The following is a 24,106-nucleotide window of genomic DNA, read 5'->3' as shown; positions in this document are numbered from 1 at the left end:
ACACTTCTCTGTGTGGCAATCCGATGGACGAGTCTGGGTTTGGTGGTTGCCAGGAGAACAGTACTTGTCTGACTGCATTGTGCCAAGTGTAAAGTTTGGTGGACGGGGGATTATGGTGTGGGGTTGTTTTTCACAAGTTGGGCTTGGCTCCTGAGTTCCAGTGAAAGGAACTCTTAATGCTTCAGCATACCAAGACCTTTTGGACAATTTCACACTCCCAACTTTGTGGGAACATTTTGAGGATGGCCCCTTCCTGTTCCAACATGACTGCACACCAGTGCACAAAGCAAGATCCATAAAAACATGGATGAGCGAGTTTGGTGTGGAAGAACTTGACTGGCCTGCACAGAGTCCTGAACTGAACCTGACAGAACACCTATGGGGTGTATTAGAGCGGAGACTGTGAGTCAGGCCTTCTCATCCAACATCAGTGTCTGACCTCACAAATGTGCTTCTGGAAGAACGGTCAAAAATTCCTGTAAACACTTCTAAATCTTGTGGAAAGCTTTCCCAGAAGAGTTGAAGCTGTTATAGCTGCAAAGGGTGGGCCAACATCATATTAAACACTATGGATTAAGAATGGGATGTCACTCAAGTTCATATGCGTGTGAAGGCGGACGAGCAAATATTATGTTATGCCACTTAGGTTTGGTTTATTGAAAGCCGTCTGCAGTGTTTAGACTGGAGATTCGAGATGGCAGACGGGGTGAAGGGGCAAACTGTAGGATTTCTCTATTAGCATGTGCTGTGAAAAGTTGTGAGCTGCAGTAGTTAACCCTGCACATTTATGTCAGTCTGTAAGTAACACTAATATTGCTGGAGGATAACAGTGACAACTGCTGTTTAAAAAACTTCCATTGACATATTGATACCACAGTAGTAGAGAGGCGAGTCGTACCCACAACAGATGAAAGAGCTGCCATGTTGAGGCTCAGAAGTATGTTTGGTGCTTTTTACCTTGTTTTTTTTTTTTTATAATAATCTATTTATTTATTTATTGAGCTGCATGTGTGTATGAGATGAGCTATATAACCAGGTTTAGGTGGAATATTGTCTTCTATTAGCTCTGCATTTTGTTAAGTGGCTCCTTAGCTTAGTGGTTAATATATTCATCGAAAGATCCCTGGTTTGAGAATGGGAGGAGACACAGATCACAGGATGGGTACCCGGTGTAAAACCGTGGATTCATCTGCCGGGCCAACCCCATTGTGAATAAGGGAGCAACCAAAAGAAGCTTTTTAGCTCTGTACATTATTTTTATATCCTAAAAATACGCACTGACAAATGCAAACAACCTTTGAAGTGTTTGAGGTTTTAATATACCTTTCGAACCCACGTTTATATGTTTGCTGAGATCCATGGAATGTGTGTTTAATATCCCTGTGTTTTTCCATTAGGTGAGCGGGTGGTTTGGAGACGAACATGACTGCCAACAAGAATTCGAAGGCTGCACCTCGTGCAGGAGGAGGTAAAGCTCCCCGGGACGTCCCTGACAGGTCAGTCACATGTTGGTCAGGGTGAGTGTCCTTATGTGCACTTCCAGAGAGCATTAAGTGTCCGACTGTCTGGTTTTTGAAAGAGAAACAAATCCTCTACTCAATATCATCTATGAATTTGTCATCAATGATCAGTCTGTAGTAGACTGTCACTGTTATTTCACTCATGGAAAAAGAAGCTAATGATTGTCAATCATGATAAGACTCCCAAAACCTTTGCAAGTATTTTCCTGTTTCCTGGACAAGTGCCCCACTAAACTCAGAATTGAGTACTGAGCTGAAACGTGTGTTAGCATGTCAAGAACTGACGGTGACCTACTGCGAAAGGAAAACAACTTTGGAAACCCTGTGTGATATTTTATTCTTTATGATCTGTTTTGACTGAAGCCCAAATTTTTCTGCATCCAAAGTGCTCTGAGGAACAGGCGTGCGGGAAAAGATTGTCCCTTTGGGTCACTTGATGGAAATGTAATTTTTGCTATCCCTGGCCTTTGCATAAATATTACACTTGAAAAATGCTTTAGACACAATATAAGTTACAGTTTATTTCTATGTTAAAATAAAATGATGTTATTTGAACAGTTACACTCTTCTTCTTCTTTTTTTTTAACCATTTAAAATACAATAATTTATATACAGCCATCAAATATACAATGCCAAAGCAGTATGGAAACACCAGTGTCATATAGGCAGCACAAAAAGATAAAAAATGATTAAGCTGTCATTTTTGTGAATACATAAAGTCAACAAGTTACATAATAATGTGGTTTAAGTTTAAAAGGGGGGAAAAAAATTTTTTAAGACATCTTGACATCCCAAAATTGGACATTTCTATAGAATGAACTTTTTAGTCTCTGTTGACACTGTTACGCCACCCTGCCAGCTGCTTTCAAGCAACATATTTTTTAGCAATGGCTTCTATTTTCCTAATATAGTTAATGATATATGTATACCTGGGAGCATTGCTCAGTTCCATTTCCTTTTCTCATCTTTCATGCCGATGAGGCAACACATGCACAGTATTTCCCACACCACAAAACATAATGTGGTGCTGCTGGAGCTGGTTTCTGTAACTGCTTATGTAAATCAGGCCTAATGCAAGTGGCAAAGCACATAAAGTGTAATTTGTAGTACTGCACTGAATCCCCGCTATAGTGTGTGAGGTCATTTATATTGGCAGTTGTGTGCTGGTGGGTCTAGTTTTTAATTCATGAGCGAAACTGTGTAAAACTTGGAACAACAGAGAAAATTTCAGAGCCGACGTCTGAGTCTGTGCACAAATTGATGGAGCTGTGAAAATGAGAGAAAAAGAGAGAAATAGCATATGTCTGCACTGGCAAGCTAAATACATTCACTACAGAGGGATTATCCTTGTGCTAATCCAAAATATTGAATGCTTATTATTAGCAAAAAAAGAAAAACATCACAGTTGAGGTGGTGTCTTTGTGATGTGTTGTTGTGTGAGGGTGCAGGTCACAGAGGGTGCTTAGGATTCAATGCAGTGCTATAAATAAAGTATAACTAATATTGTGTTAGTGTGTGCACTGTTCCCCCCATAGTGAGCATTTGCAACAATGATCACAGTAGCACAAAGCTTTCTTACCATCCCCCTTATACCCCAATTGTCCATTTAACCTGCGTCTCTTTTAATAAAAGAATTTGTTATTACTGGCAGCTCGTGGTCCTCAGGGGCTCATGTTACACAAGAATCTTTAAGATCATATTTAAAGCTCATGAGATGCACTGCAGCCAGTTGTTTTAACAGATGGAGAAGATTTATGTGCTGTACAATGGATTCCCATCGATGTATGAAATTAACCAAGGATCAGTTTCTGGGACAAATTACATTTATGCTGAACTGTGAAGAGGCGTGGTTTGTAAAATGCAAAAACACAAAGTCTTGATTAAATGAATTGAAGTTTGATACTTGTCTAAATACAGGATCGTCCTCTCATTTTGTACTTTGAATGGTGTTACACACTAATAATTGACAGGGACCTGGTAAACATTGCAAATTATGAAATGAAGTTTAGTGAACAGCCTGCGTTCCTCATCCTGGTCAGTGACGGGAAGTGGTTTGTGGTTGGCATGCCCTGGAAGCCTGAGTGAGAGCCAGAGGCCAGGTTGTGACTGGCATTCAACTCTTTGTACAGTATTTTACGTGTGGCCGGTCCATCTGTGACTGACTAAACTGGGCTTATTTTTACAAGACCACTAGAAACCCTTAAAGCTCCCAAAGCCCTGAATAGACAAAAATATAATAGAAACGATAAAGATCAGCACTTATTTTTTGTATATCTAATTGAAACGTCTTCAAAGTTAGACTACAGTTCAGTAAGTTTTATAATATTCTTCTAATACTCTTATTATTTTATGTTTGCAACTGAACTAAATACGATGTTACACAGCCATGCGAAAAAATAAAGTTTTCACAGGACTCTGCATACACCTGTGAAATTTAAGTACATCCTTACTGCCTCCACGGGAATTAAGAGGGTGAGGCCAGGAGCTTCTAATCAAATGCACTTGATTAACTGGTCATCAGCAAGTGTGAGCACCTCTGTAAAAGCAGATGTTTTGGCAGTTTGCTGGTCTGGAGCATTCAGGTGTGTATTCACACAATTACACAATCTTCCCAGCAGTGGATGTCTCAGCATATTCACCCCCAAGGTCAGACCGGGAAATGCTCAGAGAAACCACAGAAAATCCAAGAGCTACATCTGAGACTCTGTGGCCCTCAGTTAGCATATTAAATATTAAAGTTCGTGACAGTAAACCAAACACAGCATATCAGCACAAACACCTCATATCAGCTGTCAAGCACGGTGGTGGAGAGGGTGATAATTTGGGCTTGCTTTGCAGCCACAGGACCTCGATGCCCTGCAGTCACTCAGTCGACCATAAACTCCTGTATACCAAAGTATTCTAGAGTCAAATGAGAGGCCATCTGTCCGACAGCTCAAACTTGGCCCAAACTGGGTCATGATCGGCCCCAGTTTCGGACATGTCAGTGAAGACACGGCAGTGTGTGCACTTTGTTTATATAAATCAAATATTGCTGCGTTCTCTTTGTAATGTTCTGAAAGCACAACATGAAGCCATGTAAATATTTTCTTCCAGATCCTCTTGTTATTGCCTGTTTACTGTCACATTGTGGAATCATTGTTAGGCATGGAAACATAGTGCTAATCCTTCCCAAAGTAAAACCCCAGAGAGAAAATTAATGCTGTCATGATTAACTCAATATACTGCACTGCTAGTGGTATTAGAATTGCATTGCTGAGTGTTTGGTCTGGTTGCTACTAAAACATTCCTATTAATATTTAGCTTCAGAGATGCTGTTCCCTCTCTGGCTTCCTGCAGTAGTAATACTCCTTGGCAGAGCTTTAGATCGGAGTTTTGCCAGGAAAGCAGTGGGATTTTAATTTTCCAGACAGCTTCTATTCAACAAATCCGTACTAAAACACCGCAACACATGCGGACTGCTGATTAACATCAGTGTGCTTCAAAATGATTATATTCACGAGACTATGGGGTCTGTTTAGCTTATTGTTGGTTTTAAATATGCAGTGGGAGAAATTAAATAAGTAAAGTCACTGAGGTTCTGTACTTTACTTCAGTATTTTCATTATCTATGTTAGAGGAAAACCAGCTTTTTGGTGAACTACAGTTATCCGACAGTGAGATTCTACAGATTTAAGATATTGCATGAAAGAAAAAAGTATATGATAAGCTTATGAAATGCAGTGCAATCCCCTAGCAAAACACTGTCGTCTTGGGGTGTTTACGTCAGGTTGCATTCACATGATCCAGCATTTCACAATAATCAAACTTTGTTTCCTATTTTAATAATAATTTTGTGTTTCTTTGAATTCCTGCAGGTGTTTTGAAAAGCACTAGTTTTATGAAGCTTATCAAAAGTATTTTTAATACATTTTGTTTCCGAAAACTTGATTTCAACAGTATCAATAATGTCAGTAGGGAGTGGGCTGTTAAAATATTATTTATTTATTTATTTTTTACCAGAAAATACATCAGATTTCACTGTTTTTTGGCTTTGGTGTGTGTGGGACAATGTCAGAAGCCTCGGGAAGTTTTACAATACTGAGCAAAAGTCTTGAACCGTCCATCATTTCTTTATATGTTGGTAGGAAAATGGGAAATAGGTGCAGATGTAATAGGTGCACAAACGTGCAAACATATAAATGGAGATACAGCTTATAAGGCAAAAATAGAGTTTGCACAATTCTAATGAGCTTGAATGTCAATATTTAGTATGCCTACTTTTATTCTTTAAAACAACCTGAACTCTCTTAGGCAAATGTTCTTGTAATTTCTTTAGTCCTCAGGAATCGTTCTCCAGGCTTCCTGACGGTACATTCAAAGCTCTTCTTTGGATGTTGGCTGCCTTTTGTTCCATTTTCTGTCAAGAGTAGCTCTTTAGGAATCACCTTGTTAGGGCCCGAGCACGAACTGTGCGAAGGCCCTATTGTAATTGCTTCGTTTATTATTATTATTAGGGCCCGAGCACGAACTGTGCGAAGGCCCTATTGTAATTGCTTCGTTTATTATTTTTATTATTATTTTTTTTATTTTTATTATTATTCAGGCAAATGAATTGGCTTTTTGGGGGCTTTATCATATTCAAAAACTCATGAAACTTTGAACATGCATCACACCTGGTGAAAATTTAAGTATTTTAATGGGCTCGGGCAAGGGCGCGCCCAAATGGCTCGCTAGCGCCCCCTAAACTGGAGCCCCACCGCTGTGTTTCACGTACATGAATGAAACTTCATACACATGTATATCATGTCCAGGCGCACAAAAAATCCTCTTGGAGCCATGCCCTAAACCCAACAGGAAGTCCGCCATTTTGAATTAATTATGCAAATTTGGCGATTTGCAGCCCTCACACTTTTTCTAATAACTCAGAGGTTTTAGACGTTATCATCTTCATATTTGGTTTGTCTAACCTACACCCCCAGGGGAATCTAAATCTCGAAAATGGTGAGTTTTTGCCAAGGGGGAGGGGTCCTTATGCCCCTTAGAACTTTGATCATTCACCATGAAATTTTGATTGCCTCTCATTCATACCTACATGATCCAATGTGCATCAAACTTCTCCAGTAGGATGAGGGTGCCCCCCTGAACACATACATATGACAATATTTAATATCAGTCGCAGCGCCACCTAGTGGGAACAGGAAATGTCATATTTTACACTTGGAGGTCCAGCTCCAAGGTGGTTTAGCAGAACCATCTCAAATTTCACCTGGAAAGCCTTAAGAAGTTCGACTTACTGTGTTTTCAAAACTGTGACTTTTTGACAAAAGGGCGTGACCCTTATGGGACGGCAAAGTTCGATGATTCGCCATGAACACAAAAATGGCTGTAACTCAAAGCCAACTTGCCCAATCTGGCTCAAACTTCAGTGGTGTGATAAGCATGCTGCCCTGAACACACTCATATGCATAAAGTCCATAAACGTTAGAGCGCCGCCTAGTGGCAGCTCGGAATATCTTAAAATAGCAAGTTTTTTGAGTAGCCCCGGAGCTACGTTTTCTCTACATGTATGAAAATGTACATGCTCGTGTAACATACTAAGACGTACAAAAAAGTCTCTTGGACCCATACCCCAAACCCTACAGGAAGTCGGCCATCTTCAATTGAAGGTGTCAATTTTTGCGTTTTCCACGCCTGCTATTTGAACGAACTTGTCCTAGGGCATTTCACCCAGTGACACCAAATTGGCTCCAGATCATCTACACAAGTAGCCCATCAAAAGTTATTCAGGGTTTTGTAGAATATTGAACGGTGTTGCCATGGCAACCCTCTGAATTTGGACTTTTTTCAATTTCAAATTCACAGAGATTCTAAACATCAGCCCCTGGGCTGTGCTTTCTCTATGTACCTGAAAATGTGCCTGCTGATGTAAAATGCTAACATCTACAAAAAAGTCTCTTGGACCGATAGCCGAAATCCAACAGGAAGCCAGCCACGTTCACTTTAAAGTGTCATTTTTGCAGCATTTTTCGCCTTTTCCAGGCCTTTTTGCCTCAACTCCTCCTAGGGCATTTGACCCAGTGAGACCAAAATGGCTCCAGATCATCCACACAAGTAGCCCATCAAAAGATATTCATGATTTTGTAGAATATTGAACGGTGTTGCCGTAGCAACCCTCTGAATTTGGACTTTTTTTCCATTTCAGGCCCAGATAGGTTCTAAACATCAGCCCCTGGGCTGTGCTTTCTCTCTGTACCTGAAATCGTGCATGCTGAAGTAACATCCTAAGACGTACAAAAAAGTCTCTTGGACCGATAGCCGAAATCCAACAGGAAGCCTGACATGTTCTAATTAAGGTTTCATTTTTGCAGCATTTCTCACATTTTTCAGGCCTGCTATTTGAATCATCTTCTACTACAGCTTTTCATCCAGTCACACCAAAATGGCTCCAGATCATCTACACAAGTAGCCCATCAAAAGACATTCATGGTTTTGTAGAATATTGAACGCTGTTGCCGTAGCAACCCTCTAAATGTGGGATTTTACTCATATACCACAGTGCACCAAATTGTTACATCTCTGACATACATTGTCCGATGTGCCTCAAACTTCACAGGCTTAATGGGAGGGTAAGGGAGACCGGACACACCCCTCTATCAGCTTTGTTTCACACTCATAACGCCACCTAGTGGCAACAGGAAATCAGTAGGACACTGATACTCATCATCCTATGGTCATTACAGTTTCATTGATGGCTGCAGGCATTACATAGAGCATTGTGACATATTAATTAGTGGGCACTCACCGACGCCACCTAGTGGGAGCGGGAGACGATTGACGCGAAGTACGGCTAGCCTGCTGAGCCGTCAGCAGCCGGGTGAGCCAGCTACTCTCTCGTCTGCGAGAACCTCCGAGCGCGGTTCGGCTGGAGCGTGCCACGGGTCGACGCGCGGCTTGGCTGGAGCGCGCCAGGGGTCGACGCGCGCCGGGTGCGAGGGCCCGCTCATCGCCGCTTGCGGCTTTAATTAGGGCCCGAGCACGAACTGTGCGAAGGCCCTATTGTAATTGCTTCGTTTATTATTATTTTTTTTTTATTATTATTATTATTATTATTCAGGCAAATGAATTGGCTTTTTGGGGGCTTTATCATATTCAAAAACTCATGAAACTTTGCACATGCGTCACACCTGGTGAAAATTTAAGTATTTTAATGGGCTCGGGCAAGGGCGCGCCCAAATGGCTCGCTAGCGCCCCCTAAACTGGAGCCCCACCGCTGTGTTTCACGTACATGAATGAAACTTCATACACATGTATATCATGCCCAGGCGCACAAAAAATCCTCTTGGAGCCATGCCCTAAACCCAACAGGAAGTCCGCCATTTTGAATTATTTATGCAAATTTGGCGATTTGTTGCCCTCACACTTTTTCTAATAACTCAGAGGTTTTAGACGTTATCATCTTCATATTTGGTTTGTCTAACCTACACCCCCAGGGGAATCTAAATCTCGAAAATGGTGAGTTTTTGCCAAGGGGGAGGGGTCCTTATGCCCCTTTGAACTTTGATCATTCGCCATGAAATTTTGATTGCCTCTCATTCATACCTACATGATCCAATGTGCATCAAACTTCTCCAGTAGGATGAGGGTGCCCCCCTGAACACATACATATGACAATATTTAATATCAGTCGCAGCGCCACCTAGTGGGAACAGGAAATGTCATATTTTACACTTGGAGGTCCAGCTCCAAGGTGGTTTAGCAGAACCATCTCAAATTTCACCTGGAAAGCCTTAAGAAGTTGGACTTACTGTGTTTTCAAAACTGTGACTTTTTGACAAAAGGGCGTGACCCGTATGGGACGGCAAAGTTCGATGATTCGCCATGAACACAAAAATGGCTGTAACTCCAAGCCAACTTGCCCAATCTGGCTCAAACTTCAGTGGTGTGATAAGCATGCTGCCCTGAACACACTCATATGCATAAAGTCCATAAATGTTAGAGCGCCGCCTAGTGGCAGCTCGGAATATCTTAAAATAGCAAGTTTTTTGAGTAGCCCCGGAGCTACGTTTTCTCTACATGTATGAAAATGTACAGGCTCATGTAACATCCTAAGACGTACAAAAAAGTCTCTTGGACCCATACCCCAAACCCTACAGGAAGTCGGCCATCTTCAATTGAAGGTGTCAATTTTTGCGATTTCCACGCCTGCTATTTGAACGAACTTGTCCTAGGGCATTTGACCCAGTGAGACCAAATTTGCTCCACATCATCTAGACAAGGAGCCCATCAAATATTGTGGAAATCTTTACAAAATATTAAATGGCCTTATCACACCAGGCCATTGAAATTGGCCTTCGTTTTTCTCCCTCACCACCAAAATTGTTTGTGCACTTGTTCGCACATGCTTTGTCTGATCAGGCTGAAAATTTAATCACTCATGTACACACCCAGGCTGAATCCATAACTACAGATTCAAGACTGTAGGCGCAATAGCGCCCCCTACAGAAGCAAATGAAAATTTGTATGACGTCCACATAATTAGTTTTGCTCTGAAATGCATGAAACTATCTTTCACCATTCCTTATGAAATCCTCATCAATTTGATAAGCCTCCTGCCCTGAACACATTGATATGCATAAAGTCCATAAATGTTACAGCGCCACCTACTGGCAGCTTGAAATATCATAAAATAGCATGTTTTTTAGCTAGCCCCAGAGCTACATTATATCTACAGCTCTGAAATTCTGCACACTCATGTAACATCCTAAGACGTACAAAAAAGTCTCTTGGAGCCATACTGGAAACCCTACAGGAAGTCCAGCATCTTCAATTGAAAGTGTCAATTTTTGTCAATTTTTGCCATTTTCAGGCCTGCTATTTGAATGAACTCCTCCTAGGGCATTTCAGCCAGTGACACCAAATTGGCTCCAGATCATCTAGACAAACAGCCCATCAAATATTGTGGAAATCTTGACAAAATATTAAATGGTGTTGTCACACCAGGCCATTGAAGTTGGCTTTCATTTTTCTCAATGGCGACCAAAATTGTTTGGGCACGTGTTCGTACATGCTTTGCCCGATCTGCCTGAAAATGTAATCACTCATGTACACAGCCACTCTGAACCCATAACTATGGATTCAAGGCTATACGTAGCTGCAAGAGCGCCCCCTACAGAAGCAAATGAAATTTTGTATAGCATCCACAAACTTAGTTTCTCGGAAATGTATGAAAATGTGTTTCAACATTCTTGACATCATCCTGATCAAAACAGTCTATCAGACCCATGCCCTATTTTGCATGCTGGAGCCGTGACCCCACCCCCAAATATTCCATTGCGTCTATGCCGAGAGCAAAAGATATCTTTTCCTAAAAAAGAATTCAACTTTCTACAGACCTTCTGTACACCATCACGATCACAAGACCTCCGAGTGCGGCACGGGTCGACGAGCGCCACGGGTCGACGCGCAGGGAGTGCGAGGGCCCGATATCACCGCTTGCGGTTTTAATTATTATTATTATTATTATTATTATTATTATTATTCAGGCAAATGAATTGGCTTTTTGGGGGCTTTATCATATTCAAAAACTCATGAAACTTTGCACATGCGTCACACCTGGTGAAAATTTAAGTATTTTAATGGGCTCGGGCAAGGGCGCGCCCAAATGGCTCGCTAGCGCCCCCTAAACTGGAGCCCCACCGCTGTGTTTCACGTACATGAATGAAACTTCATACACATGTATATCATGTCCAGGCGCACAAAAAATCCTCTTGGAGCCATGCCCTAAACCCAACAGGAAGTCCGCCATTTTGAATTAATTATGCAAATTTGGCGATTTGCAGCCCTCACACTTTTTCTAATAACTCACACGTTTTAGACGTTATCATCTTCATATTTGGTTTGTCTAACCTACACCCCCAGGGGAATCTAAATCTCGAAAATGGTGAGTTTTTGCCAAGGGGGAGGGGTCCTTATGCCCCTTTGAACTTTGATCATTCGCCATGAAATTTTGATTGCCTCTCATTCATACCTACATGATCCAATGTGCATCAAACTTCTCCAGTAGGATAAGGGTGCCCCCCTAAACACATACATATGACAATATTTAATATCAGTCGCAGCGCCACCTAGTGGGAACAGGAAATGCCATATTTTACACTTGGAGGTCCAGCTCCAAGGTGGTTTAGCAGAACCATCTCAAAATTCACCTGGAAAGCCTTAAGAAGTTGGACTTACTGTGTTTTCAAAACTGTGACTTTTTGACAAAAGGGCGTGACCCTTATGGGACGGCAAAGTTCGATGATTCGCCATGAACACAAAAATGGCTGTAACTCAAAGCCAACTTGCCCAATCTGGCTCAAACTTCAGTGGTGTGATAAGCATGCTGCCCTGAACACATTCATATGCATAAAGTCCATAAACGTTAGAGCGCCGCCTAGTGGCAGCTCGGAATATCTTAAAATAGCATGTTTTTTGAGTAGCCCCGGAGCTACGTTTTATCTACATGTATGAAAATGTACAGGCTCATGTAACATACTAAGACGTACAAAAAAGTCTCTTGGACCCATACCCCAAACCCTACAGGAAGTCGGCCATCTTCAATTGAAGGTGTCAATTTTTGCGATTTCCACGCCTGCTATTTGAACGAACTTGTCCTAGGGCATTTCACCCAGTGACACCAAATTGGCTCCAGATCATCTACACAAGTAGCCCATCAAAAGTTATTCATGGTTTTGTAGAATATTGAACGGTGTTGCCATGGCAACCCTCTGAATTTGGACTTTTTTCAATTTCAAATTCACAGAGATTCTAAACATCAGCCCCTGGGCTGTGCTTTCTGTATGTACCTGAAAATGTGCCTGCTGATGTAAGATGCTAACGTCTACAAAAAAGTCTCTTGGACCGATAGCCGAAACCCAACAGGAAGACAGCCACGTTCACTTTAAAGTGTCATTTTTGCAGCATTTTTCGCCTTTTTCAGGCCTTTTTGCCTCAACTCCTCCTAGGGCATTTGACCCAGTGAGACCAAAATGGCTCCAGATCATCCACACAAGTAGCCCATCAAAAGATATTCATGGTTTTGTAGAATATTGAACGGTGTTGCCGTAGCAACCCTCTGAATTTGGACTTTTTTTCCATTTCAGGCCCAGATAGGTTCTAAACATCAGCCCCAGGGCAGTGCTTGGTCTGTGTACCTGAAATCGTGCATGCTGAAGTAACATCCTAAGACGTACAAAAAAGTCTCTTGGACCGATAGCCGAAATCCAACAGGAAGCCTGACATGTTCTAATTAAGGTGTCATTTTTGCAGCATTTTTCACATTTTTCAGGCCTGCTATTTCAATCATCTTCTACTACAGCTTTTCATCCAGTCACACCAAAATGGCTCCTGATCATCTACACAAGTAGCCCATCAAAATAAATTCATGGTTTTGTAGAATATTGAACGGTGTTGCCGTAGCAACCCTCTAAATGTGGGATTTTACTCATATACCACAGTGCACCAAATTGTTACATCTCTGACATACATTGTCCGATCTGCCTCAAACTTCACAGGCTTAATGGGAGGGTAAGGGAGACCGGACACACCCCTCTATCAGCTTTGTTTCACACTCATAACGCCACCTAGTGGCAACAGGAAATCAGTAGGACACTGATACTCATCATCCTATGGTCATTACAGTTTCATTGATGGCTGCAGGCATTACATAGAGCATTGTGACATATTAATTAGTGGGCACTCAGCAACGCCACCTAGTGGAAGCGGGAGACGATCGACGCGAAGTACGGCTAGCCTGCTGAGCCGTCAGCAGCCGGGTGAGCCAGCTACTCTCTCGTCTGCGAGAACCTCCGAGCGCGGTTCGGCTGGAGCGTGCCACGGGTCGACGCGCGGCTTGGCTGGAGCGCGCCAGGGGTCGACGCGCGCCGGGTGCGAGGGCCCGCTCATCGCCGCTTGCGGCTTTAATTGGAATTGGAATTTTTGTAGATTTAACTAATGAAAAGGGAACAAATGATGTGTTTTTGTGACAGGCTGCCAGTAACAAAGTGCAGTTTCAAATTGGTTATTTGCTAAGTTGTCTGTTATATGTAGACACAACACAGGTCCATCCCTTGAGTTAGGTGCCATTTTTATGCTTGAATGATTCATAGGTCATAGTTAAGTGGTTTAACAAACAAAAAATGTGGTTGGGTGTAAGAACTGAAGAAGCAGACGGCAGTGGGATACAGCTTTGTCAGAACTAGAGAATCATATTTGCTGATATATCAGCGGACACAAAGCAAATGTCTTGATTTCTCATACTTTATACCTTCAAAGGAAGTAAAATAAGATACATCCTTCATGGCTGCAGCTTGCAGGCCCCTAGCATTTGTATAAGTCTCTCCACCCTTGAGGAAGAAGAGTGAAACCAGGGTTGGGCAGATAGGTGTGAAGCCAGATCTGTCCCAACCTGCACTATTGGATCATAGTCCACAGCCTTCAGCTTCCTCCTCCCATAACTCTTGTTATTCTAACCTTGGCTATGACATCAGATATCCCAATGCTTCACTTTCACAAGAGTTAGTCACCTTCCAGCTCATGACAAGGCTTCTGATATGCTATGAGTAGTGGGTTTTCCTGAGTTAAAGTAGAAAACTTGTCATTCTGTGGAAATCGTAACGTAGGTGAGCACCGTGAGAAAAGGTATGAGTTTGTGTGTGTGTGTGTATGTGTGTGTGTGTGTGTGTGTGTGTGTGGGGTAAACGGTTGCAAAGTCTGCAGTAAGCGTGTAGCACCTAGTACCACTTAGCTGGGATCAGAAAAGGCTTTGAGCACCAGAGACGGGGCAGTGAGACTTTCACAGGTAAGATAAATCTTGCTTGGCAAACTGCTTTCTGTGTGAGGTCCACACAGATTCTCTTCAAGTTGTTTTGATTATGTGGAAAAATCCACAGTGGCATTTTAATGTAGTCTGTATTTCCTTTGGCCTTTATTTGAATCTTGCGCTGCCAAAGACAGAATACTTTCCTGTGGTTATTCTAAATACGAGGCTCAGGTTTTCATTCTGTCTTTGATCTTGGAAATTAATTCAAATCTTTCAGCTGATTCTTTACAGTTTCTCCCATCTGTTCCACATTCAGTTTCTGCCACTTTTCACGCTGCGGTGTTTAGTGGACTTGTTGGCACCTTTTAGGACTTTGGTTTGTTAGGATCTGTTAGGCTGAAACATTTTTGAGTGTTTAATTTTGTTGTCTTGCTTCAGGTGCCAGACTACATCACCGTGTCCCGGGCTCTCTGCCAGCGAGCGGCAGAGCCAGCAGCCACTCCTCAGTGACAGTGAGAACTCTGGCAAACAGAGCAGGTACGTCAGAACTGACGGCAGGTTTCTGCTTCGTGGTGGATGGAACAACAAAACAGCTAGCCTGTGCAGTGGTGCATCTCTCACAAGCGAGCCTGACTCCCAAAGGCGTTTAACCAAGTCAAAGAGCATCAGCTGCCTGGACAACAGGCTATCCATCTATAAGCCTCCGGCTCAAACCAAGTCCTGTCAGGAAAGTCAGGGTGCCCAGGAGCAGAAGGAGAAACAAGGGGAACTCCCTACAGGAGATGGACTTAATGGGAGGCCACTGAGTTGGAGCACGCTCTCACTGGGACCTTCCACTTACCAAGGTCACAAGCGCACCCTCTCTCTCACCTCTTCAGCAACAGGTGCCCCCCCAACCACAATCCGCAAGAAGATCTCAGAATGGGAATGTAGAAGGGTGTCTCTGCCTAGGATGAGCTTGTGTCTGGACAAAAGAGGAGGGGAGCGTGTAGGGGGTAGCGAAGGCTGCCCGAGCCTGCTCTCTTCTCCCTGTAGCGAGAAGACTTTTGACTTTAAGGGAGTTCGCAGGATGAGCACAGCATTCTCTGAATGCTCCTTCACAGAGACAGAGGAAGAGGAAGGATTTACAGACAAAAATGGTCGTTTCCAGAAAAGGATCGGCAAGACAGAGTCTTCAGGACCATTTGTGCGTTCTCTGTCTACTCGCAAAGAGACGTCAGCGGTCCTCAACAGGATACAAAAAATCGAGCAGGCCTTGAAGGAGAATCCTAGCCCGCCCCCTCCACGTTACCTGAGTAACTGCTATGCTCCAGACAAGATGAGACAAAAGTCCTTTGTGATAGGGGACGACCTGGACAGCACATGTACCAGTAAGCGCAGCAGCATTTGTTCAGTGAACACTGAACTAGATACTGCTTTGGAGCCCGATAAGCTCTCTAAACTCAGACAAAGGTTTAGTGTGAGCTCAGCCAGGTCTGAGAGCCCAGAACCACCCAGCCAAAAGAACTCTGTTAACACACCAGTCAACCCCTTACCTAAACCCAAACGCACTTTTGAATACGACGCCAATCGAGACAAGAAGGGTGCATTGTCAGCCAATGGACTACCTCCAGACAGAGCCTCTGAGTCTCCGCCACCACTGCCCTCGACCCCTGCACCCAGCACAACACGAACTGCGAAGACCGAAGGAAGCACGCCCATAAGAATCCAGGACAGGTGAGGCACCCCCCCAAAAAAACCCCAAAACAATTACCTAAATTATGTGTCACACAGGTTCAAGTACATGAAACTTCTGATGGTCAGGTATTACATTACCACACAATGTTGAAACCTCAAGATATCGATGCTGCTTTATTATGAAAATTGGGAGTGTTCAACTAGCAGAGTGCCCTGGCAGCAGGATGAACCACTTGAAAACAGGAAGTTGTTGTTGAGGGGCTAGGGATGCCTGAGCATGAATGAAATCTGGCACGCACTTCAGATGTGGTAAAAATGTAATATTTTATGGGTCTTGCATATTCAAACTACATGTATGAAATTCTGTATTCTTGGGACATGTGATGTCCCAAGAAATACAAAAAAAGCCTCTTGGAGCTAAACCCTAAGCTCAGTAGGTAGTATTTCTTATGAGCTTTGTGCCGTCCTGCTAATGGCATGACAAATTTAAGTGTTAAGCAGCATATGTTAGAATTGGGCATTGGACCCACTTTCTGGCTCCATCTCCTTTAAGATGATCATTTTTTGGATGCACTCATTAAACATGTTTGACTGCCTTGTGAGAAATTAGGCTCATTCATTATGGCTAATTGCTTCGCTGATGATGTAGTTTAACAGGCTTCTCATCACTGTGTCTGGTTGCAGCATTTAGAGCACATCCTGAGTTTGTTTTAGTTAGGATTTGCAGTGGAGAACACTGTTGAGTCAGATGTTAAGGTTGCCACTGAAAAATAATACTTCGACAGAGGATTTGAAATGTCAGATACTATCCAGAAATTCATGCAGGTCCATAAAGAAATTGGCAATCAGAGTGCACTCTTATAACTCTTTCACAACTCTTATGATCAGAAGTCGTCAGTTGTTTTGTGTGAGGGTGGGGCCCTCTCTAGATCATCCCCGTGTGTGAAAAGGGCATGAAATCCTTAAACATTCATCTCTTTGACCCTGTGTTTAACATTCCTGTGGCTCTAGCAATTTCAGACCAAGCTTAAAAGCCACAAGCTGTCGATGGCGCGACTTGACCGTACTGTAGATCCCTGCACTGATGTAGCTCAGTTAACATTTTCTGCAGTGCCTTGACATGTGACGTGTGCTTTACACTGTGCAGAGAACGCTCAGAAATAGTAAGATATCTGCATGTTTGCTTTGGACTTATCTCGAATTTTTTTGTGATTGGAGCATATGTTGAGCATGATCCTTTTATTTGAACAGTAATTCTTCTGATTTAAGGTTTTTTTAAAGGACAAATGCTGGCTTTAGGAGTGTTTTAACCACCTGTTTCTGTTCTTCTAGATGACAAGTAGTGGATTTTAGAAGGAGGGCCAGCTGTCTGGATTATATTTTAATATGATCTGTATTTTTTTCTGTCTTCTATCATGTGCTGACTTCTTGTAATTTTATCTCAGCACCTTGGTCTGTTTCAAATTGTTTACCTTCTTCTAGAGAGTCGTGTGAGTCGGAGGATGCTGCCAGCTTGCCGTCTTCGTATCCCTCCTCACCCACAGAGAATGGCGGACTGACCACAGACACACGGAGTCGACCCAATTCCAAAAGCACTTTAGAGGAGAATGCCTATGAGGACATAGTAGGTAAGCACACTGGCTCAATACACTGAAAACAAGACAAGACATTAACTGATCTTCAGGTAGTTGATGTGTAGCTTATATTATTTTATAAGTTACTTTTCTAAATAAAATTTACAATATTTTACTGGCTTTTGCATCGTGGATGTGTATGTGTTTTCATATTTTCTATTCTTCTGTGATAGTAAACTGAATATTTTTGCATTTTGGAATTCTGGTGTAACAAAAGAATACAAAGAAGGAAAAACAAGACAAACAATAAGTTTGCATAGGGGACAGGCATCGAATACTAGTAATCCCAAGTAATCTTGTGATTTTAGACATTTATTATAAGCGAGACGATGACAATATTTTTAGTATTTTTAGTCACATTATTAGGTACACCCGTCCAACTGCTCATCAACAACATGTGCACTGAGTAACATGGCAGCAACTCAGTGCATTTAGGTCAAGGTAACCTGCTGAAGTTTAAAGTGAGCATCAGAACGTGAATTTAAGTGACTTTAAATGTGGCATTATTGTTGGTGTCAGATGGGCTGATTTGAGTTTTTCAGAAACTGCTGATCTATTGGGATTTTCACACACACACACAGTCATCTCTAGGGTTCACAGGACGTGGTACAAAAAAGAGAAAATATCTAGTGAGCGGCAGTTCCCTGTGTGAAAATACCTTCTTGATGCCAAAAGTCAGATAAGAATTATACAGGCTGTTTCAAGGTGACAGGAAGGTAACTGCAACTCAAATATAAGCACATTTTTGAACGCACAACAGGTGAACCTTGAAGCAGACTACAGCAGCAGAAGACCAGCTCGGTTGCCATTCCACTTAGCTAATAACAGGAAACAAGGCTACAGTTGGCACAGGCTCGCTAAAAACGGGAGAAAAAACAAAACAAACAAACAAAAAAACATTTGGAAAAATGTTGCCTGGCCTGTTGAGTCTCAATTTCTGCTGCAATGTTCACATGGTAGGGTCAGAATTTGATGTAAACAACATGAAAGCATGGATTCATCCTGCCTTGTAGTAACAGTTCAGGCTGCTGCTGGTGATGTAATGGTGTGGGGATATTTTCTTGGCACACTTTGGACCTCTTAGGACCAATAATATTGCTGCTGTCCATGGCCATCTCTTTATGGCCACAGTGTAAACATCTTCTGCTGGCTGCTTCTAGCAGGATAATGCTCCGTGTCACAAAGCTCAGGTCATCTCAAAGTGGTTTCTCGAACATAACAATGAGTTCACTGTACTCAGATGGCCTACACAGTCACCAGATCTCAATCCAGTACAGCTCCTTTGGGATGTGGTGGAACAAGAGATTCACATTATAGATGTGTAGCTGACAAATCTGCAGCAACTGTGTCATGCTATCATGCCAATAGAGACCAGAAACATATTGAAGAATGTTTCCAGCAACATGTCGAATCTTTGCCACATTTCTGAAGACAAAAGGGGGTCCAACCCAATATTAGCAAGGTCTACCAAATGAAGTGGGTGGTGAGTATGTGTCATTACTCTGTAACAGAAGCCTTTGTAGGCAAAGTCAGATGCTTTAGTGAATCTTAAAGCGGTAATGAGATTGCATGGTGGCCCCTCCCCCGTTTCTGCTTCATGTAGAAATGTGTGGGATGTAGAAAAAAATCTTGCTGTGGGAGCAGTCAGTGAGCACTCAGCCTGAAAATAAGATTAATAGATAACATGTGTTTGCATGGGTTGTGTTTTACTGCAGAGATTAACTGGTTATCTGCATTTACACACTTCTGTCCAGTACTCCACAAACAGTAGGGTGAGGATGAGCAATGGAAACTCCCACAGTGAAACTCTTTTGTTCATGCAAATAGTGCAATCAGTAACCAGTAAGTGACAGGTCACCAAATGTGCAGTAAACGAGAAATTTTTGTGCAGTTGTTAATTTTTCTTTTTTATCATTGAGCATCATCTTCTCACATTTTGTGCAGTGCGTCTCGCCATAAAGCAGTCAGCTCAATGGTTTGGTGTCTGAGATAATTTGTGTATGAAATGCTGGATGTGCTGAAGAGCCAAAATTCCTTTCCACTAGCAAATGACCCCAGGCCCTTTGCCCAGTTCAGTTTCCAGCTCCCTCGATGCATATTTAATGCAGTGAAAATGTGTCAGTGCGAGTAGAAGCTCATGATGAAACTTGTAGTAAAAAAAAAGAAAAGATTTCATACTTCACAATATTTTTCTTTGGAAACACTCAGTGGTGACTAAATAAGGGCAGGATTTTTTTTTTTATATATACAAGCCCAACCATTTTTTTTTTTTATCCAATCAGTGCACCTCTTTTTTTTTCTTCTTCTTCTTCTTTTTTTTTTTTTTGGCTGAGGATGTGCAGCAGTCTCAGATAGAGTGTCAGGGCATGACGGATTTTCATGTGACTCCCAACAAAGCCCCCATTGTTCTTCCAACATCGTGAGGGTAGAGTTTGCAGTTTGGAGACACACTTTTCTCAATCTTTGTTTGTTCTTAACAGAGACGTCGTCTCTGAGTTGAATTGCTCAAACAAAAGCTTTCAAACCAAAGTTTAATTTGTGAAGCAGCCGCAGCGGTAGGAAATTAGTGCTTTTGTGCCCCTATTACACGCTACAGGCATCTTATACAAAGAACCACAAGCTCCCTCATATTTTCTGAACTCCGCAAGGAAACATGTATGGAAAAGAAATAGAAAAAAAAGTTTTGTTATTATATATGTAAATGTTTAGGTTTTGTATATGTATTCTATGTCTCCCATACTGTGTTTCATATTTACTCATGACATGTTTTTGTCATGCAATCTGCAATTATAAGAATTAAATATAAATTTTAAGTTGACATTATAGCTGCTTTCAGACTAAACAATCCTGGGGACTACCTGTGGGTAAGTACCCACTGGGGATGTCCCTGTGAACCAAATTCCTTCCAGGCTTTTATTCTGTGTGCACTCGCCCCACTATGACAAACACTGAAGTGATGTAATGCAGGCCAGCGGTTGGTAAATCAGCATCACCTCTTGTTGTGGTCAACATCTTCATTTTCCCTCCACATAGTTTTGTGGGGTGGATGCCTAGTAGCAAACTGAAGGGAACTTGTCAGTGAAGAGTTTAATATTTTGCTCTAGATTGCATCATGTTTCCCTTTATTAAAGCCTGGACTTCACTGTCAGTCAATATCTTTGTGTCTTGTTGTGTTTCTCCATCTCATCTTTAAGAGCTGTTGCCAGCTGCATTCAAATATTCAACCATCATACCTGCATCACTTAAAGTTCCTCTCATTCTGAGGAGGTATTCTGTAACAGGAGCTTTAACAAAAAAGACCCTATAAACTGAAGTACTGTGATGGTTCCCAGATCCTTGAAGTAATAGAAAAAGTTCCTGAGGTCTGAAAGTGGAAAGAGGTCTGTTGTATGAAAAAACGTGAAAGGAGTCACTTTAAATGAGAGGATTTGTATATAAAACATGGAACATTTACTACTGGGAGAAATGGAAAAAAAATTTTTTTTTTCTTTTACACGAGGACGTCTCTTCTTTGACTTTCTCGGAAGGACGTCCACTCACTTGTTGTCACTTGGCACCTGTGCTCGATGTCAGGTGTTTATCTCAAGAGTGCAGGCCTTTTGTGACCTGCGCTACAGTGTTACTACAGTGGCATGATATATTGTGACATTAGCGGACCGTGTAAGTGCTTTTAACTAGTGTAGCGGATAAATGGTGTGCCAGTGATTGATCGGTTTACAAGTTGATGAATCACACCCTGTGAACCACTGACACCATGATTCAGCTGTCTGCTCTTACCCCTCTGCCAATAAATCTGGGAGACTGTCTGGTACATGTAACAAGCCATTTAACAGTTGCACCTAGACAACTTACACACACAAAAGAAGCTATAATTTTGTTATAGTACTCAAAATACTGTGCCTTCTCCCACATAACGTCACCAGTGTGGTCACAAAACAGACTATCTTCACGACAGACACATTGTACGGTTTCTGGTGCTGCCAGAGGTTCTTCTCTAACCTGTTGTCCATCCCTTACGTAGTTCTGTTTAGGTGGTTGAGCAATGCTACAAACTCACCACTTTAGAGGGTAAACTGATCCTGACATTGTTGGTATAGTTTGCTCCGAGCCTCGCCCTGCCCAGAGCATCCATTGTGTACACAAAAATGTGCAATCACATTGTGCAGCTGAGGTGTGTCCCCTCCCTACATAATACTGTGTGTCTGGGAGTGTGTTAGGGAAAGATCCTGATGTTTGTAATCAGAGGAGTAGATTAGTACCCTCCAGTACATAAGCAGCTATACAGACATATCATTTTCCCAGCAGGCTCTCATTACAGTATAGGTTCAGTTTAATGGAGCAGCGGCACAACGTGGGGTCAGACTGAGCCCTCTTATTCTGCCCCGCGGCTTTAATGATGCACATAAAAATAACTCCACTAAACTAATTTACTGCGTGACACAACATAACGCCCTGAAAATCCCATGCAGTGTGCATTGTCTGGATGTGTGCATGGGTGTGGTGTGTACAGGTTAAAAGTAACCTAAAAGTAAGCACTGGAGCAAATATACGGCAGCATTTTAAGTTTAGGCGCTTCAAAAACTCTCATTGTTTGAGGGTTCATCGGGTTTTCCACTAAAACACAGCTACCAGATGCATTGCTATTGCCAGATAACACAGATTTTCTTTCTTTTAAAAGTTCCCTTCATGCATTTCGACGCCATCTGGCTCTGTTTTTGTTCTTCACCGTGGTTTCTTCTCTTTCTCACAACCTTTTTCAGACCCTGCCAAAAAGCTATTCTCAGGGCACATGTCTGAATAGACACGGACTGTGGTGTTACACAAGTTCTCTCTTTATTGAAGTTGGCCCTCTGCCAGGTGACATCAGTGAGAGCCATGCTATGCTCTGTAATGTTCATGGTCTTTACTTTCCTGCCATCATTTACTGACTGAAGTACAGCTATGGAGCAGTAGCAAAATCTGTGCTTAGTTATATCCGAAAATCATTTAACAAATGAGACCCCAAAACTTGTTTAACTGCTACTTCATCAGAATAAGCTGATTCTCTTATTGCTTGTACTGTCTAATATGTTAAAACACATGAAGTTATATACCTACTAGATATACACCTGAAAAAAGCGGTGGGTATTGAAAAGGTCATTATTAATAGTCTGTAAAATGCAGCCAATAAGAAGAAGACCCTCTTCTTTTTTCTCTCACTACGGACCGTCTGCATATCTGGACAATGACTCAGCTGGGAGTTAACTCGAGTCGGCTGGGAATGACCTTTGACTTACCTTTCATGATGCATCTCTTTTTGGAATAACCTACTGAGGCCCTCTTGAACCTCTGACACCCTTTACCGCCCTCTATTTACCCTTTTTGACCTCCTGGCCTCATCTGTCCTCTGTCAAAAACAGCCTCTGTTCACAAACTGTTGCCAGCTGTACTGCTACAGTGAACACCAACTTTATTCCCACAGAGAAGGAGAATCCATATGAGGATGTTGACCTGAAGCGGAGGAGTTTGGGTCGGACTTCTCGCCTGTTAGAGAACAACAGATCTTGGCCCGCTATGGATAGGAAGCTGAACTCTCCGCCTCAGGTAAGCCAACAGCACAGATGTGTTTTCTTGTAGTAAATATAATGCACATACCCTTCCTGGGTGTCAGTGATGAAACCTGGATAATGTCTTTTAAAGAATTTCACACCTCATTTGTGTCACTGCAGGAAACTGTTTGACATGTTTAGGCCTTGTGATGTTTACGGAAAGGGCCGTCTGCAGATTTGGTCTGCTCGCTTCATTGCCAGGCACTTGCCTCGCACTGTCTAAAGTGGGGGTGGGGGGTTACATATGGTAACAATGAGTATTTTTTAACACCCCTGTAAACACTCCCTGACCAACTGCTTTGTTAGAAATGCATCTTTTGATAAAGAAGTCCATCAGAGAAGTTTCAGATTAGTGCTGAGAATTTAAAGAACTTTTCAAGCTGTCACAATTCAGTTCAATTCAATTCAGTTTTATTTATATAGCACCAACAAACAGTCGCCTCAAGGCACTTTATATTGTAAGGTAAAGACCCTACAGTAATTACAGAGAAAACCCAACAATCAAAATGACCCCCTATGTGCAGGCACTTGGCAAGGAAGGAAGAAAAACTCTCTTTAACAAGAAGAAACCTCCAGCAGAACCAGGCTCACGGAGGGGCAGTCATTTGCTGCAACCAGTTGGGGGAGAGGGGAGGGAGACAGGACAAAAGACAGAGCCAGAGATTAACAATAACTAATGAATAAATGCAGGGGGGTGTATAAAAGGAGTGAAAAGAGGTAAATGACACCCCCCCCCAGCAGCCTAGGCCTATTGCAGCGTAACTAAGGGAGAGTTCAGGGTCAGCGTGATCCAGCCGTAACTATAAGCTTGATCAAAACGAAGGTGCTTTTTTGAGTTGTTGCTTTGCGTGCCACTCCCTGCGACTGCTTCACCAAAAAAAACCTGTATCCTCCTGCTTGAATGCT

At 42.3% G+C, this 24,106-nt stretch overlaps 1 protein-coding gene across 2 annotated transcripts in view; it reads left to right on the top strand.

Moving 5' to 3' along the window:
• Positions 1-24,106, top strand: part of dennd2b (DENN domain containing 2B) — a 60,396-nt gene that overhangs the window by 14,926 nt on the left and 21,364 nt on the right. For both annotated transcript variants that reach the window (XM_030718234.1, XM_030718225.1), the window contains exons 2-5: positions 1,398-1,496; positions 14,740-16,017; positions 17,461-17,606; positions 23,074-23,195. In XM_030718234.1, the coding sequence (XP_030574094.1) occupies positions 1,423-1,496; positions 14,740-16,017; positions 17,461-17,606; positions 23,074-23,195 (1,620 nt within the window). In that variant the 5' untranslated portion in view covers positions 1,398-1,422. The remainder of the gene's footprint in view (positions 1-1,397; positions 1,497-14,739; positions 16,018-17,460; positions 17,607-23,073; positions 23,196-24,106) is intronic.

The sequence above is a fragment of the Archocentrus centrarchus genome, chromosome 3 (genome assembly GCF_007364275.1).
Source record: "Archocentrus centrarchus isolate MPI-CPG fArcCen1 chromosome 3, fArcCen1, whole genome shotgun sequence".
NCBI lineage: Eukaryota > Metazoa > Chordata > Actinopteri > Cichliformes > Cichlidae > Archocentrus > Archocentrus centrarchus.
Note: the sequence above shows the minus strand (reverse complement) of the source record. Positions and strands in the feature narration are given on the sequence as shown.